The sequence below is a fragment of the Polistes canadensis genome, unplaced genomic scaffold (assembly GCF_001313835.1).
Source record: "Polistes canadensis isolate GaletaPanama2010 unplaced genomic scaffold, ASM131383v1 scaffold_181, whole genome shotgun sequence".
Lineage (NCBI taxonomy): Eukaryota > Metazoa > Arthropoda > Insecta > Hymenoptera > Vespidae > Polistes > Polistes canadensis.
This window is the reverse complement of record NW_014569728.1, coordinates 105,442-124,341: the sequence shown is the minus strand read 5'-3', so window position 1 is coordinate 124,341 and position 18,900 is coordinate 105,442. Positions and strand designations below refer to the sequence as shown.

General features: G+C 29.3%; 3 protein-coding genes across 3 annotated transcripts; 2 read left to right on the top strand and 1 right to left on the bottom strand.

The window, feature by feature from the left end:
* The first annotated feature begins 22 nt into the window (after nucleotides 1-22).
* On the top strand, nucleotides 23-8,416 carry LOC106789371 (serine/threonine-protein kinase mTOR). Its single transcript, XM_014753521.1, has 6 exons — nucleotides 23-6,442; nucleotides 6,528-6,670; nucleotides 6,748-6,888; nucleotides 6,975-7,596; nucleotides 7,749-7,929; nucleotides 8,265-8,416. The coding sequence occupies exons 1-6, from the start codon at nucleotides 220-222 to the stop codon at nucleotides 8,278-8,280; spliced, it is 7,326 nt and encodes a 2,441-aa protein (XP_014609007.1). The 5' UTR covers nucleotides 23-219; the 3' UTR covers nucleotides 8,281-8,416.
* Nucleotides 7,955-18,857, bottom strand: LOC106789374 (transport and Golgi organization protein 2-like). The gene is made up of 5 exons (XM_014753523.1): nucleotides 18,239-18,857; nucleotides 17,861-18,110; nucleotides 17,540-17,758; nucleotides 17,257-17,459; nucleotides 7,955-9,164 (listed from the first exon to the last, which is right to left on the bottom strand). The coding sequence occupies exons 1-5, from the start codon at nucleotides 18,378-18,380 to the stop codon at nucleotides 8,761-8,763; spliced, it is 1,218 nt and encodes a 405-aa protein (XP_014609009.1). The 5' UTR covers nucleotides 18,381-18,857; the 3' UTR covers nucleotides 7,955-8,760.
* On the top strand, nucleotides 10,977-17,279 carry LOC106789372 (Fanconi anemia group D2 protein homolog). The gene is made up of 16 exons (XM_014753522.1): nucleotides 10,977-12,050; nucleotides 12,134-12,407; nucleotides 12,520-12,879; nucleotides 12,960-13,320; nucleotides 13,398-13,825; nucleotides 13,902-13,993; nucleotides 14,079-14,253; nucleotides 14,330-14,587; nucleotides 14,672-14,999; nucleotides 15,092-15,404; nucleotides 15,481-15,687; nucleotides 15,783-16,080; nucleotides 16,159-16,376; nucleotides 16,509-16,717; nucleotides 16,849-17,074; nucleotides 17,187-17,279. The coding sequence occupies exons 1-16, from the start codon at nucleotides 11,261-11,263 to the stop codon at nucleotides 17,198-17,200; spliced, it is 4,551 nt and encodes a 1,516-aa protein (XP_014609008.1). The 5' UTR covers nucleotides 10,977-11,260; the 3' UTR covers nucleotides 17,201-17,279.
* Nucleotides 18,858-18,900: the final 43 nt, after the last annotated feature.

Here is an 18,900-nt window from a genome sequence, read left to right as displayed (position 1 = left end):
GAGTCAAGGTTACGTTTCCAAGTAGCCGTAACTTAAACTCAAGCACCATGATTTATTGATTTGAAGCGCCTCCGTAAGCGCTCGTATGGAAACACAATGTTTGAACATAACCTCAAAGGATGATTTTTTTTCTATGCAGTACTTAGTATGTTAGACACTTGACTCGCAAGTATATATTTGAGAAAATAAAAACGCGATAATGTATTAATAATTACAAAGATGACAAATACACTTGTACAACAATATGTCCAACGACTTAAGTCAAGACATGAAGAATCACGTACTAAAGCAGCCAAGGAATTATGTTTTTATGTTAAGACAGAATTACGTGAGGTATCTCAAGAAGAGATTACCGCATTTATGGATGAATTCAATCACCATATATTTGAAATGGTATCTAGTTCTGATATGAACGAAAAGAAAGGTGGCATATTAGCCATTATTTGTCTTATTGGAGCTGACGTTGGTAATATAAATACACGCATAATAAGATTTGCAAATTACTTGAGAAATCTCTTACCATCTAATGATGTTGGTGTTATGGAATTGGCTGCAAAAACTGTTGGCAAATTAGCATTAGTTTCTGGAACATACACAGCGGAGTATGTTGAATTTGAAGTTAGACGTGCCTTCGAATGGCTTGGAGGTGATAGGAATGAGGGAAAGCGTCATGCTGCTGTACTTGTACTCAGAGAACTTGCTGTATCAATGCCAACATATTTTTTTCAACAAGTTACTCCTTTTTTTGATCTTATATTCAATGCAACACGTGACCCAAAACCTGTGATAAGAGAAGGTGCTGTTGAAGCTTTAAGAGCAGCATTAGTTGTTACTGCTCAAAGGGAAACGGCTAAACAAATGCATAAATCGCAATGGTATAAACAATGTTATGATGAAGTTATGGCAGGATTTGAAGATTCATATTTAAAAGAAAGAGGTGTCAACAGAGATGACAGAGTGCATGGTTCATTATTAGTATTAAATGAATTACTAAGATGTAGTAATGTACGATGGGAAATAAATTATGAAGCTTTAATGGAAAGATTAAATTGTTCCGCGCAACAAAATGAAAATGACATACAATCGTTAATGCCTAGATTAAAAACAACAATAGTATCTAAATTGGCAGGAACATCTCAAAATTCTTCTGGACCTCAACATTCGTTATATTCAATACATGAATCAGCTGTTTGTCGATGTTTAATGCAAGAGAGATTGGATGATATTTATACTGATGTGATGAATCAAAGAATTTCGAGAAATCCACATATTCAACATGCACTAATGATGTTGTTACCAAGATTGGCAGCATTTAATAAGCAAAAATTTACACAGGACCATTTAAAAGAATCTATGACCTATCTTCTAATGACCTTAAGAGCTCGTGAAAAAGATAGATATGCTGCATTTATGACTATTGGTTTCATAGCTGTTGCAGTTGAAGATTCGATAAATCCATATCTTCCTAAAATTATGGAAGTTATTAAAAGTTTACTACCGTCAAAAGAAACACCTAATAAAAAACGTGGAATATCTTTGGAGCCTGCAGTATTTATATGTATAACACTTTTAGGACATGCTGTAAAGTTAACTATTGCATCTGATGTAAAGGATCTTTTAGAACCAATGTTAGCAACTGGATTAAGTCCTATTCTGACAACCTCTCTTAGAGAATTGGCACACTGTGTACCATCTTTAAAACTGGACATATCACAAGGTCTCTTAAGAATGTTGTCACAAGTTCTAATGCAGAAACCATTAAGACATCCTGGAGCACCCTGGACTGTAGCTAGTCCTGTATCCATGCCATCATCAGAAGTAGATGTTCCTTCAACAGTTCTTGCATTGAAAACACTTGGCACATTCAATTTTGATGGTAATCCTTTATTACAATTTGTAAGAAGATGTGCTGATCACTTTTTAACGTCAGAACAACCAGAAGTTCGATTAGAAGCTGTAAAAACGTGTTCTCGATTATTAAGGTTGGCACTAAATCAACCAGGACCTACAGTAACTAGCACCGTATCTACAGTTCTTGGACAATTGTTAGTTGTAGGAATTATAGATACAGATTCTGATGTAAGAAAATCAGTTTTAATTTCGTTAAATGATTCATTTGATATTCATTTAGCACAGGCAGAAAATTTATCTGCATTATTTATTGCTATGAATGATGAAATGTTTGATATAAGAGAGCAAGCAATTAGAACTATAGGAAGATTAAGTAATATGAATCCTGCTTACGTGATGCCATCCCTTCGTAAAACGCTTATACAATTTCTCACCGAACTAGAACATTCTGGAATGGGTCGTAATAAAGAACAAGCTGCCCGTATGTTGGACGAATTAGTAGTCAGTGCGCCACAACTTATTCGACCATATATGGAACCAATTTTAAAAGTTCTTGTTCCAAAATTAAAGGAAGCAGAGTCAAATCCAGGAGTAATATTAGCAATCCTTCGTGCTATAGGAGATTTAGCGGAAGTTAATGGTGCTGAAATGCAACAGTGGATGCCTGAATTATTATCAATATTACTTGAAATGTTAGTAGATGCTAGTTCACCAGAAAAAAGAGGTGTTGCTTTATGGGTTCTTGGACAATTAGTTGGAAGTACAGGACATGCAGTAAAACCATACATGCAATATCCATCTCTATTAGATGTACTTATTAATTTTTTGAAAACAGAACAACAGCCAGCCATCAGAAGAGAAACAATAAGAGTTCTTGGATTATTAGGAGCTTTAGATCCATATAAACACAAAATGAATCTTGGCCAAATAGATTCGCAATTGGATACGCTTACATCAATGGCTGATACTAAAAGTGAAGTAGAAAGTACACAAGATTTAACAACTAGTGAAATGTTGGTAAATATGTCATCACCCACCTTAGAAGAATATTATCCTGCAATAGCCATTGCTACTCTTATGCGTATCATTCGTGATCCTACACTATCTCAACATCATACGATGGTAGTACAAGCAGTGACTTTTATATTTAAAAGTCTTGGTATTAAGTGCGTTCCATACATCTCTCAAGTAATGCCAAGTTTCTTGAATGTTGTACGTTCGACAGATGCCAATTTTCGAGAATATTTATTCCAACAATTGGCCATTCTTATTGCTATTGTGAAACAACATATTCGTAATTATCTCGATGATATATTTAATTTGATTAAGGAATTTTGGATCGTGAATAGTCCTCTACAAAGTACACTTATTCTTTTAGTTGAACACATTGCAATAGCTTTAGGAGCAGAATTCAAAATTTATTTACCACAGTTAATGCCACACATATTAAGGGTATTGACACATGACACTAGTAAAGACCGTGCGGTAACAGTAAAGTTGTTATTTGCATTACAAAAATTTGGAAATAATCTTGACAATTATCTTCACTTAGTTCTTCCACCAATCGTGAAATTATTTCATGCAACTGATTGTCCTATAGTAGTGAATAGAGTAGCACTAGAAACAGTAGATCATTTAGCAGATACGTTGGATTTTACCGATTTTGCATCAAGAATCGTTCATCCGTTAGTAAGAACGTTGGATCAATGTCCAGAATTAAGAAGTATAGCGATGGATACGCTTTGTGCTCTATTGATACAGTTGGGGAAAAAATATCAGATTTTTATTACATTGGTTCAAAAGGTCATGACAAAACATAAAATTAGTAATCCTCACTATGATGTTTTAGTTGATAAGATTCTCACAGAATCGACTGTTGCGGACAGCGAAGATTTCTTGTTAATGAGACATCGACATTCAAGAAATAAGAATCGTGATTTACCTTTAGCACCATCAGATACAGCAACCATCAAACGATTGCATGTATCAGCTTCAAATTTACAAAAAGCTTGGACAGCAACCCGTAGGGTATCTAAAGATGACTGGCTTGAATGGTTAAGAAGTCTTTCTATTGGTTTACTTAAAGAATCTCCATCTCCAGCATTAAGATCATGTTGGGCTCTTGCACAAACTTATTCACAGTTACCACGTGATTTATTTAATGCAGCATTTGTTTCCTGTTGGACCGAACTCAATGATACATATAGAACAGAATTAATTCAAACACTTCAGCAAGCATTAATGGTACCAGATCTTCCTGAAATAACTCAGACGATATTAAATTTGGCCGAATTTATGGAACATTGCGACAAAGGACCATTACCATTAGATAATAAAATTTTAGGAGAAAGAGCAATGCATTGTCGCGCTTATGCTAAAGCATTGCATTACAAAGAAGATGAATTTCATAAAAGTAGAAATAGTAATGTATTTGAATCTTTAATTTCAATTAATAATAAACTCCAACAAAAGGAAGCTGCAGAAGGTTTACTTGAGTATGTTATGAATCAATACAGTCAGCAAGATCTTAAAGTTCAAGTACGTTGGTATGAAAAACTTCATAATTGGGATAAGGCGCTTCATTTATATAAGGAACGTTTAGAAAGTGATCCTACGGATGTGGAATCTACTTTGGGTGAAATGCGTTGTTTGGAAGCACTTGGAGAATGGGGACAATTGCATGACGAGGCTACGAAACAATGGTTAAATCAGAATGATGAAATAAAACAAAGAATGGCTAGAATGGCAGCAGCAGCTGCATGGGGTTTGGGTCAATGGGAAAGTATGGAAAAATATATCTCACTAATACCAAAGGATACTCAAGATGGGGCTTTTTACAGAGCAGTATTAGCGATACACGACGAACAATATGATGTTGCACATCAGCTTATTGATAGTGCTAGAGATTTATTAGATACAGAATTAACTGCTATGGCTGGTGAAAGTTATCAAAGAGCTTACAATGCTATGGTGGAAGTTCAAAAATTAGCAGAACTAGAAGAAGTAATACAATATAAGCTTGTTCCAGAAAGAAGATCTACTATTAAATCTATGTGGTGGGAAAGACTTCAAGGAGGACAGAAAATTGTCGAGGATTGGCAGAAAATAATACAAGTTCATACTTTAGTTGTTTCTCCGCAAGAAGATATGTATACATGGCTTAAATATGCTAGCCTTTGTAGAAAAAGTGGTAGCTTAATGTTATGTCATAAAACATTAGTTATGTTATTGGGTGTAGATCCCTCATTAACACCAGATCAACCTTTACCAACGACTCATCCGCAAGTAACATTTGCTTACTGTAAACACATGTGGGTAGCAAAAAAACGAGAGGAAGCATATAATCAACTGCAAAGATTCGTGCAAAATTCTCTGCAACCAACAATAGTATCGGTAATAAATCAAGAGAATGAAAAAATACAGGATGCAAGAAAAAGATTGCTTGCAAGGTGTTATCTAAAATTGGGAGAATGGTTGGAAGCTTTACAAGGTATAAATGAACATTCTATACCCGCAGTATTATCTTATTATGCTGCTGCAACAAAACATGATCCAACATGGTATAAAGCATGGCATGCTTTTGCTTATACTAATTTTGAAACTGTATTGTTTTATAAACACCAACAGGGTGATTCTAATATCGAGAATGCTTCCAACAATGGAACACGTAATAATCTTTCTAGCCCGCAATACGTATCACAATTTACTGTTCCAGCTGTGGAAGGATTTTTTAGATCAATTAATCTTTCTCATGGCAACTCTTTACAAGATACACTTCGGTTACTTACACTATGGTTTGATTATGGTCAATGGCCTGAAGTATACGAAGCTATTGTGGTAGGTATCAGATTAATCGAAATTAATACGTGGCTACAAGTAATACCACAACTAATAGCAAGAATAGATACACCCAGAACTTTAGTTGGACGATGCATTCATCATCTTCTTATTGATATTGGAAAAACGCATCCACAAGCACTGGTGTATCCATTAACAGTAGCTTCAAAAAGTGCGAGTCATGCTAGAAAAACAGCAGCAAATAAAATACTAAAAAGTATGTGCGAACACAGTCCTACTTTGGTTCAACAAGCTATAATGGCAAGCGACGAATTAATTAGAGTTGCAATCTTATGGCATGAATTATGGCACGAAGGATTAGAAGAAGCCAGTAGATTATATTTTGGAGAAAAGAATGTCAAGGGGATGCTTGATACATTGGAACCATTACATGCAATGTTAGAAAGAGGTCCGCAAACTTTAAAAGAAACGTCTTTTAATCAAGCTTATGGAAAAGATTTAATGGAAGCACAGGAGTGGTGCCATAGATATAAAGCTTCAAGAAATGTTAAAGATTTAAACCAAGCATGGGATGTGTATTATCATGTATTTAGAAAAATATCAAGACAATTGCCACAGTTGACTAGTTTAGAACTTCAATATGTAAGCCCAAAACTCCTTCTTTGTAGAGATTTAGAATTAGCTGTGCCTGGGAGTTATAGTCCAGGTCAACCTATAGTCAGGATAGCAAGTATTCATAGCTCGATGCAAGTGATAACAAGCAAACAACGACCAAGAAAGTTATGTATTAAAGGTGAAGTATTTTTATTTATACTGTTATTATAGATATTTTAAAAAGATAATTATACTAATACGTCATCTGCTTACAACTTTTTTAGGTAGTAATGGTAAAGATTATATGTTTTTACTAAAAGGACACGAAGATCTCAGACAAGATGAGCGGGTAATGCAGCTATTTGGTTTAGTAAATACACTTCTATTACATGATCCAGATACTTTTAGAAGAAATCTTACTATTCAGGTATTATGCTATTAAATAAAATGCATGCTAATTATATTATCAATCTATCTGTACTATTTATCCGTATATTTTTTTAGAGGTATGCAGTAATTCCATTATCAACAAATAGCGGTCTTATTGGTTGGGTTCCACACTGTGATACGTTACATACTTTGATCAGAGATTATAGAGAAAAAAAGAAAATACTACTTAATATAGAACATAGGATAATGCTAAGAGTGAGTTAAATTAGAATATCAATTTAAGATAATATATATTTATATCTTACATAATTTGTATTTAGTAAAATATATACTTGTTATAGATGGCACCAGACTATGAACATCTTATGCTTATGCAGAAGGTTGAAGTTTTTGAGCATGCCTTAGAACATACTCATGGCGATGACTTATCACGGCTTTTATGGTTGAAGTCACCATCGAGCGAAGTGTGGTTTGATCGTAGAACAAACTATACACGTTCTCTTGCTGTTATGTCTATGGTTGGTTATATACTTGGTCTTGGAGATCGTCATCCATCTAATTTAATGTTGGATCGCTTAAGCGGCAAAATTCTTCATATTGATTTTGGAGATTGTTTCGAAGTAGCAATGACACGTGAAAAATTTCCTGAAAAGATACCATTTCGCTTGACGCGAATGTTAATAAATGCTATGGAGGTAACAGGAATTGAAGGCACATACAGAAGAACTTGTGAATCAGTAATGTCTGTCCTACATCGTAACAAAGATAGCTTAATGGCTGTGTTAGAAGCTTTTGTTTATGATCCTCTTTTAAATTGGAGATTAATGGATAATACGACACTAAAGGGCAAAAGATCAGATGCACAAGGAATGAGTTCTAGTAGTAGCCAGGAACACGATGTCTTAGACTCTCTTACAGCTACTCTACCAAAGAAGGGTGTGCCATGTAGTGTTGAAAATGGAGGTAATTGTAATTTATAATTCAGTTACAAAATTAATTGAATTAACCTTTTAATTTTTAATATTGTAATCTTCGTTATGTAGTTTTTCATTTGGATTTTGTATGATTACTTAATTAATTAATTGATTGACAATGTGCAAACGTATTGTTTACAGGTGATAACAATCAACCAGAAGCATTGAACAAAAAGGCTTTAGCTATTATAACAAGAGTGAGAGATAAATTGACTGGACGTGATTTTTCACACGAAGAATCGCTGAGCGTTCAGCGACAAGTGGATTTGTTAATTCAGCAGGCAACCAATAATGAAAATCTTTGCCAGTGTTACATTGGATGGTGAGTATTAAATATTACTTGAATATGAAAAGAAAAATATTTTATTTACAGGTAATATATATATTAGATCATTAAATATGAAACGTCCGATTTCAAACTGAAATCGGAAAAGTAATTGAAATGTTCAGATATTATATATAAAATATAATAATTATATAATAATATAAAATATATAAAATATATAACATATATTTTTATCTACATGTGTATATAGTATAAATTGTTTGATAGTTGATATATTTATATAATAGTTACATCACCCATAATTGATATTAAATGATATTAACAATATTTCATATAATAATATTATTTTTTGTTTTCTCTTTTTCTTTCAGGTGTCCATTTTGGTAAATTATAAATTACAATAACAAAATTCGAAGTGATTATTATAGCCCTTAGTGCTTTTTCTGCACGTGCAATGTGAGTGATAACAAAATAGATGTAATATTTGCTTTAACTTAATATATAATCAAAAAAAAAAGGAAAAATTATAAATATTTATTGGAGAATTAATGATATATTATTAATATTTTTTTTCAATAAGCATAAAACAAAGCCATTTAAAAAAGATTAATATTAAAGCAAATGCAGTATAGACTGTTTGTGTAATAAATAAATGAAGCATCAGCTTCATATTTTACAAAAACAGTTTACATTGCATTAATTTTGTATGTAAAAATATATATTCAGGCTATTCACACGACGCATTTCAAATAATATTTGTATATAATTTCATTAGTTATTATAGAACCTCATTTTTATGTTTGTATTTTAATCTTAATTATATCGCTTGTGTGTGTGTGAACTATGTTATAAGATAATATAAAATATTTAATTTTTCATATCCATTTGACTAAATGAAAAAGGAAGTAAATCATTTATCGTAGTCCGTAATACATCTTTCATATCAGACCCTGCACAATAAATAGGTATATTTCCAAACTCTATGATAGCTTGTCGACACATACCACAAGGTGTAGTTAATTTATCTTCTAATTTATCCGCGATTACTGCTAATACTTTAAACTTTTTATTCCCTTCTGATATTGCTTTTGCAATAGCTGCTCTTTCAGCACATATTCCAACAGGATATGATATATTTTCTACATTACAACCCTTAAAGATTGTTCCATCGGTACAAAGTATTGCAGAACCCACTTTAAAATTGCTGTAAGGTGCATACGCATATTCTCTTACTAATGCACTTTGTTTTATTAACTCTTGAATGTCTGAATCTATAAAAATAAAACAGATAATAATAATAATAATAATAATAATAATAATAATAATAAAAAGACAATTTTTCAGTTTTTAAAGTTTTAACTTTTTTATCTAGTAAAATAATATATATTTTATAAATATATAATTTATTTTGAATATAATATTATATATTTAAGTTGTACTTTATTAAAGATTTATAATCAAACGATTGTGGAAATAAGACACCATTGTATATGTAACACTGAAATAAATTTGTACATATATAATAAGAAGAGAAGGAGAAAACATCCAATATCGCTAAAATAAATGTATTTGCGTTTGCGAGAAAGAGTTATCTTATCTATATATATTATTATCTATATATATATATATTTATAAAACAAAATAAGATTTCTTAGATGACAAGATTGTAAAAGGAATTCCTGTTTTTTATTGAAATTAATTGTCAATAATATATACATGCATATGAAAGTTTATAAAAAATAAGAATAAAAATGTACATTCAATATCTTCAATGTAAATAAATTATTTACAAAATTGTTAACATTTTTATTTTTATGATAATGCATATTATTATTATGCACAAGTATCATGCAGATTTATTTTATATGTAAAAATTTGACTAGTTGATTTAATAATTGTAATAATTATATAATCATATTTGCTCTTAATCTTCTTCTCTCTTTTTTTTTCTTCGATAAGATATTTTATCGAATAGAGACTGTTTTTGTAAATTAATCAACACAGATAAACTCGTTATTTATCAAGATGTGATCTTTAAAAAAAGACTCTTAGAAAAATGAAACCGTTCTAACACATTTCTAATAGAAAATAATTTATTATTTATTCTTTCGACTTATCTTACAAAGTATACCATAAATTTCCTTTTTTTTTACCATACGATATGATTTAAGAAAGTTTTGAATTATATTTAAACAAACAGATTTGAACATATGTTAACAGTAGCGTTTAAATATTGGATAAATTAACATACAAAGTATTAAATAAATGTAAATTTTTTACTGACATTGATAATAAGTAAAAAATAATAGATTTTTATTGCATGCATATGTATAAACATTGAAAGAGACAAATAATATAAGAATAATCGAAATCAATGGGTTTTAACATGTACAATTCATTCTCCTCAATAAGTTACTGTGGTAAAAACAATATTATTAAAAAAATATCAGTGTCACATAATTACCAAGCGATTTAAAATCAACTATTTCTCCAATTTGATTCATTCTGTCGTTGTACGCACTTGATTTCTTTATTTAAATATTTTTTTTTTCTAGAAATGAATTGTGAGAATGAATAATTATTGAAGATGCCTGAGAACACAAATATGCCAAGTAAATCTTATGTGAAACTGATATAGTGTACGAGTCTTACGTCAAACTGATATAATATACTTTAAATAAGATATCAAATATAAACAGTATGTATGTGGTGGCACAACCAATGTTATATGTAACAACACATGCTGCCGTTGTTGTTATTCACAAATTAAACGAAACTTGAACAAATTTCAAACTATAATTTAAACGTAGTTATAATTTTTATTTCTTTTTATAATTTATTATCTTCTATATTATATTTCAAATAAAACGATCAAAGAGAAATAGCCGCACAATTATACATCCGTAGGAATAAATTTATTAAAACAAAAATTTTTTTCTCATTGTGCAATTAAATTTATTGTTGTAGATTCTTGTTTTTAAAAAAATGTACGTATACGTATAAATGAGGGAGGTTGGAAAAATTCCTATCTTTAGTTATTTTTTTTAAATTATTATTTCGTGACTGCACTGTCACGATAACGCGCCATCTAATTAATTTTGTTATAACTATAAAAGTCACTATTTACTTTTGCATAAAAGCGTACCTTAAATGTTGCCGCCAAAATTTGTTCAAAATAAATTAAATGATTAACGTGACACTAACAATAAGAAGAATATTATAGTGTATTTTATAATTAAAAAGACTTTTTAGTTCTTTGTTTGTTATAAAGTTTGTTTCTTTAATTAAGCATTTATGATCTAAAATGAAACGTTGATGATATTGAAAAAAAATACAATAAATAGGAACAAATGATAACCTAATCGTAATGGATAAAAGAAAGATCCGATCGAAAGGAATTTTACATAAAAATGTAAATGTAATTTCAAGTCAAGTATCAACAAGTAATTATATTATCGACGATGATCAAACAAGTAATGAATTAACATCACGAAAACGTAAGCTACCTGTTTTGGATATATCAAAAAGCAGAACCAAGAATGATTCAAATTTTTCTTCTTTATCTCAAAATGAAATAATAGCAAAAAAAAGAAAAAGTGATGTAAATCTAGAACAAGAAATAAATAAGCTTTCTAAATATGATAAACATTTACATACAATATCACAGAAAAGTAAGCTTACTCAACATGAAAATCATTCAAATACAATTGATACGACATCAAAGAATAATAAACTTACTCAAAATGAAATATGTTCAAATGTAACAGATAGAAGATCAAAGAAAAGAAAGCTTACTCAACATGAAAATCATTCAAATACAATTGATACGACATCAAAGGATAATAAACTTATTCAACATGGAAAACATTCAGATATAACTGATATGACATCAAAGAAAAGTAAGATTTCTCAGCACGATGAACATTCCAATAAAAATGAAACAAGATCAAAATCAAAAGTTAGGAAAACTCCTCTCAAAACAAATGAAACGTCTAATGTTTTAGAAAAAAGTAACAACAATATTGTCATACTAGAACAAAGTAGAAATATAGACGAAGATGTTAATAAAATAGAAATTACTAAAAAAGCAAAACTATTCATTGATTTTATTAAAGAATGTGGTATTAAATTACTTTTCGATGGCACGCATAAATTCGGTAAGTTTTTTCTTCTATTTCTTTTATTACATGATATATAGTAAATATTGTATTATATAATACATGTATCTTTTATTTTTTAGATCAAGAAGTTTCAATAATAAAACAAAATATGAAAGAGAAGCTAAAAAGTAAAGAGTATCAAAAACAAGAAATTATAAATTCATTAGAAGAATTTATTGATAAACAACAAAATTTACAAAGTATTTTATCCGATTATGAAGTATCTTCTGATTATCGAAGTTTCGATCATATAAGTAATACATGTATCATAAGAATTCTATTGCAAGTACAAGAACTACAACCTGATATACATGTATTCTTTCTAAATAAACTGAACGAATCTGTTTTGTTAGCGTAAGTGATATTATTTTCTGAAAAATTTAAAATATTTTATAAAAAAAATGTACGAAATTAAAATATATATTTTATATTATATGTTAGATTCAAATATATCATTATTTTACAGCGAATCTATAGAAAAAATACCTTGGGCTCGACTATTATTGCAAAAATTTCGTTTTTTAGAAATTATTGTCGATCCGGATGAATTAACTAAATGTTTCGAACAGCTTCTAGAGACTTGTCCATTTTGGTTTCAACGGGAATTAATTCCGTATATACCTGATATAATAATGGAAGTACAACATCAAGCTATTGCTGACATTCTTAATAAATTAATGGATGATAATACTGATCTGATAGATACAGTATTAGACTGTATTAATAATTTAACACTTGGAAAAGAATATTTGAATGATTATAAGGATAAAGTACTAGAAATGTTGAATAAACATTTAAAAACAAATTTAATACCTGCCATCGCTAAGTATGTACAATATTTCTAAATCAACATGAATTCGTAAAAACATGAATATATCGAAGAATTTATTAATATTTATTGCACAGATTTATTCTCAGCGATTGTACAACGGTGGAAGCATACAAGAAAATATTATGCGTATTACGCAATCTCGATATGCAGCCTCTTCACGGTGAACAATTTGAAGATTGTTATAAAAGTCAAACGATTATGATCCAAAATATTAAAATGAATATTCTACTGTCAAAGGACATGATATCTGCGGCGTTGATGATTATAAAAAAAGTTACGAAAGATCCAAAACCAATGGATATAATATTACTACTTCTTATATTGCCTACTGGATCATCAAGAAAGAAAAATGTTGATGCTATTTTAAAACAACACGTGCGGTCTGGATTTTACAGATTAAGTTTACTTCAACTTTTGTATAATAATTATAAAGAGGTATGCAATTGTAATTAATAATTATAAATTCATTTCATTTCTTATAGTCTATTTTGTACAAATAATTTGATTTGAAGGTTGTACGAGATTTACAATCATCCACATTACAATTAGCAAGCAATTTGTTAAAAGCGGAGGAAAGAATTTATGTTGATTTTGCTATTGAATGGTTGAGATTACAGTTTCTCAGTCAAAAAGATGCCATTCATAAGCAACGTGAAATAATAGAAAAACTTATTTTGCTTATGGGTAATAATGATCAAACAGCGAGGAATGCCCTTAAAGTATTGTGTAAAATGGCAGAGGGAAAAGAAGAAAAAGAATATTTGTATAAGCATTGCAATCATTTGAGAATTCTATTAGAAAAAATAGATCATTTTGGTATAGAAGAAGTTGGCACATTAAATGACTTATTACACAGTTTATGTTCAAGTACACTAGCAGATACTTTACGTGATGATTTATTTATAGTATTACAAAAGCAACTTTCTGCCATTAAACCATTGTTAGTATTATTACTCTGACAATTATGACAACTCTGCATAAATATAATTGTATTTCTTTTTCTTTTCTTGTTATAGAATCAAATGCAAAGGAGTTCTTGCAGCAGTAATGGCAATAAAACATTTGGCGTACAAGTCAGACACTCATATGTCTGCTCGCAATTTATTCAGTAGGAAATTGATATACTTTATATATCCTGTTTTTACTTCTCTTTCTTTAATTTTTTTTTTAACTTAAATATTTTTTTTCCATAGAAAAAGTTTTACATGCAGTAAAATCATATCCACGTTCGCAGGCATTATTTTATGATCAACTGGCACAAGTTATTTCACAAACCGAATCTATTAATGAAGAATTCCTTCAATACGTGGTCGCTTATCTACAAGAAGAATTAATCAATACGTACATGGTTAATAAATCAGATTATAAGTAAGTCAAATTTATTAATAAACGTATGATAATTAATTCAGATTATTTTTATTTAATGTATTGGTATTATTTGTAGCGGGGAACTTATACCTAAATTTGGTTTGAATAATGTTGATGATGAGCCACAGAATTTGGTATTAAATTTTAGTAATAGAAAGTACGGAGCTATTGTGCCTATTACGTTTAGATTATTAAAAACCTGTTACATGAAGCTCAGTGAAAATGGGAACTTGGAAGAAATAGATTCTTTGTTAGGATGTTCCATTCTAATGCCAGACAATTTTGATGTACCGGAGCCTTTAACAGTAGATCTTGTAATATCTTGTATTAATTGGTGAGTAGATATTGAAAATCAATAATAAATATTATTTAATGATTAATTATATATATATATAACATTTAGATATGTTGTTTACAGGTTTCGAGAAATTATAAGCGGCTTTGTAACCCAATCACAACCTTTATTACGAAAACAAGTATTAACACGGTTAAACGATTTAATGTCTTTGCAAGGAGAATTAAGTCCAATGTTATCCCTTTGTGATTCAAAATATCAACCACCGCCATGTTATTTTCATTATTTCCCACCACCACCCTTTTTAAAAGTCGAAAAAACTATAAAAAAGAAAGGAAGAAAGAAATCATTAGAAAAAACTGTAAATACATGTGGCGAACAAGGAAGTTGGGAAATGGGTTCTACATTGTGCTTTAAAAATCCAGCCTATTTTAGAAAACTCGATGCCAAAGTATTTTCTCATATTTTTATCTTTCTTTATTATCTTATTACAAAGTAAGTTATTATTTTGCTAATTCCTTCTGTATCTCTTTTTCTTTTTAGATAGTACATTTACTAGATTTTAAATTAGATTTACATGCATCGCCAACAACAGAAAGCATTTCAATATCCCAAGTATGTTTTATTGTTAAAGAAGTCCTGGGAATGTTCGAAAATGATCTTAATGAAGCATTTGTGAAGGATATTATAAATTTGTTGCCAAAAATATGCGAGAAGTTACATGAGATTGTAGAAGAACTCAGAGAAGAAGACGTCGATGAAAAAAGAGAAGCAGCAAGATTAATATTATCTCTTTTAACAACAGTTTTTAATTGGAAAGAATTTCATAGTGCTATTTATAATCCATTACTTCGTGGTATAGTACAGATTGTTTTTATATTCCTTGTATCAGAATACAAGTTACAATAGTTAATCATTTTCATGCATTTCAGAGGGATTAAGAATATTAGCGTGTCAACAAAATGATTCGAATTTAACGCTTAAATCTTGCAAAGAACTTGTTACTGAATCATGCAAATATATTGAATCTTTATCTGATATAGCCACAAGAATATCAATCAGTGTTGCTCTTATTACAACTAATCAATCAGTAATGAAACATTCAGAAAGTTATATGCTGGAGCATAAAGATAATAATGGTAAAAACATATATAATAATGAATAATAAAATAAATATTTTTAATTATGAAATTAGTAAAACGCCATGTATATAATTTATAATTTTACATGTTAGCAAAAATGGCATTTGGATTTTTATCTTTGGACTGGTCTAAAGATAAACACGCTGGTCCTTCGTATAAAGCTGCTGTTAGTACATTAATAAGAAGTTGGATTGATTATGAATTATCACCGCTCGATACCATAACTATGTTATTGGAATGGTTACCAAATGAAGTTACAAAATTAGAAAAATCAAACGATTACTTGGATAGATTGCCATCAATAAATAGAAATAATTTTCACTTACTGTATAAAAAGATATTCGATGGTATAATTAAAGGTGTGAAAATATCTTTATCGACAGCTACTAGGTAAAATGAAAAATCTATACACACATAATAATTCAATAAATTTTTATAACTTATTAAAGATTCGATTTTTTCCTTTAGAGATCCTGAAAGGATACAAATATGGCTAGATGTTGGAACGAATGTTCAAAAAATGGTACAAATATGTAAAACATTGAAAACAAAAACTAATATACTTATCTTCTTACGATGTATGCCTCTCCTTTTACGATTATTCTTAAATTCTGGCATACCAATTTTGGAACATAATTTAAAATACCAATCAGATGATATAACTAAATCAGTAAAATTGATGCAAGGTATATACATATGATGCATAATCTTTGTTAACTATAGCACGTACTAAAAGTTAAAGTGTATTATAATGCATTAAGAGAAAAATGTAAACACATTTTAATATTTAATTAATTATATTCTACTGCATATTGTAGTTGGTACAAAGTATTTGCATGCAGTATGTTGCGATGGGATGGAGAAAAAAGACACGATATTATCAAAACATATACCCGCAGCAAAATCTGTGCTTGAAAGATTAGTCTATAGCGTGAAAGGAATGTTTGTACTAAACAACAGTTCTACAGCATTTTGGATGGGAAATCTTCTAAACAAAAATTTAGAAGGTCAAGAAATACTTTCTCAGGTATTTTAACAATTGTGTTCTAATTAAATACAAATAATTGTAAATATAAATTATATATATATATTGCAACTCAATATCTTCAAGATGCAAAAATATATCAAAAAGAAACAACTAATATATTTTATTTGTAGGTAACATCATCCGAAGAAACGACGTTACCAAGCATTGATTCGATTACGAATGAAACATCAAATATATCGTCGGAGCTACTACAAAGTGATTCAAATGATGAGAAGTCTATAGAAAATATGGAAGATGGTGATGGTTGTGATGATGATGATGATGATGATGATGATGATGATGATGATAATGATAATAATAATGATAATGACGGTGATGATAATGACGATGATGATGGTGAGTATCTCTTTAATATTACTAATAAATTGATATAAATGCGTGTATCTGTGTAAATTTGCTAAACATTAATTAATCATCTCATTTATTAGTCTACATATTTATTTTCCAGACAACCCAATATAAGTGTTATATACTATATTAACATGCAACCAATTATCAAAATCAGTTTTTCTAATTACCAGTTAAGATATCGTTAAATAATTGCCGCTTCCACGATAAATCTGGCATAAGAGTTTCTTCCACAAAAGTTAGTTGATTTAAACCATTAACCATTAATATAGTATGAGTTCTTGTACCATAGTCAGCAAGAGAAACAAAAATAGAACTTAGCTCAGCACACTTATTTGGTGATCTTTTTTGTAATTCAAGATCCGGTAAATGTCTATAAATGATAAATAATAATATAATAGTTTTAATATATATTAATATACGTCTTTTTAGTAAGTATATTATATTACATACCTTTCTTGTAACTTTAAAAGTTCTAAAAGATTTTCTATAATATCATCCTGCTGCGAAATTTTAACATTACTGACAATACTCGCAAATTTTTCTTTTCCTACTTGAACTTTTTTATAAGGACATTCCATTAAACTATTCCCAATACCTATTACATCATCTTGACACATTTTTGGTCCCAAAGAACTTAAAGAACTATTCAAGTAATACACATTTGCGGTACTAAATGAAAACGAGAAAACAAAGTGTTATATGGTAACAAATAATTTTGATCTTAATAAATTAGTTCTCCACAATCTTAATAGATAAAGGATGAATACATACTACATATTAATCAGAATTAAATTAAAATGATTGTAGCTTTGAGTATTTTGATTTTCTCGATGCAATTTTTTTAGATAACATTCTGCAGAATCATTAGAAGTAATGTAGTCATTAACTAAAGTTCCACGACCCTTTTTTGGAGTTGGAGTTTTATCTGGTTCGTTACTTAGATTTAAAATAATACCAGCTTTTCCTTTTTTTGATAATGCGAACCAAGTACCACCCTCTTTACCAGATTCCATGTCGATACCTAATAGCAGTAAAAAGTAAGAATATAATAAGATAAAAATTATTATAAAATGTTGAAAGAAAATTAACCTTTAAGTAGACATAAATATATATACATATAAAAGAAAAAACTATATAATTGAAATATACCTCCTAAACACATAGGATGTTTTTCCCAATAATGTGCAGGTAAAGCTGGACGCTTAAAATATTCATCACGATTAGCAGCAAGGATTAGCCGATAAGATTCAGCATTGGCATTAGGATTTCGATAAATAAATAAAATACACATATTTTTGTTGCGAACTATTGGAATGGTCTATGAATGCATTTGATCTACATTCTTATATTTAATAAAGCAAAATTATTTGATTGTTATCTATTGCTTCTGATAAGATAAAGACAGTACATATTCATAAATTAAGATAATATCTTCATATTAGTATAATTAACAATTAAGATCGTTAAAATTAATAAGCACTTCTTATTTCATCTTATTTTGATAAGTGTATTATAGGAATTTATTGTAATTCTCAATACGATATTCATATAAATATTTAAGAACAAGTATATATATATACTTAAAGAAGTTAATTTTTGAAATATACACAATTGAAGGTAAATTATAGAAGATAAATACTTTAGCTGAATCTTGATTGGGTAATATTTATATTCAGTATTTAATGTAATCTAATCAAAATCTCGTAGGATTTCGTGTCACCGATTGATTAATTTTTTAATATTAACCTTCATCTCTTTATCTCTTATCTTTTTTATCACATAAATAAAATAATATATAAATATATAATATA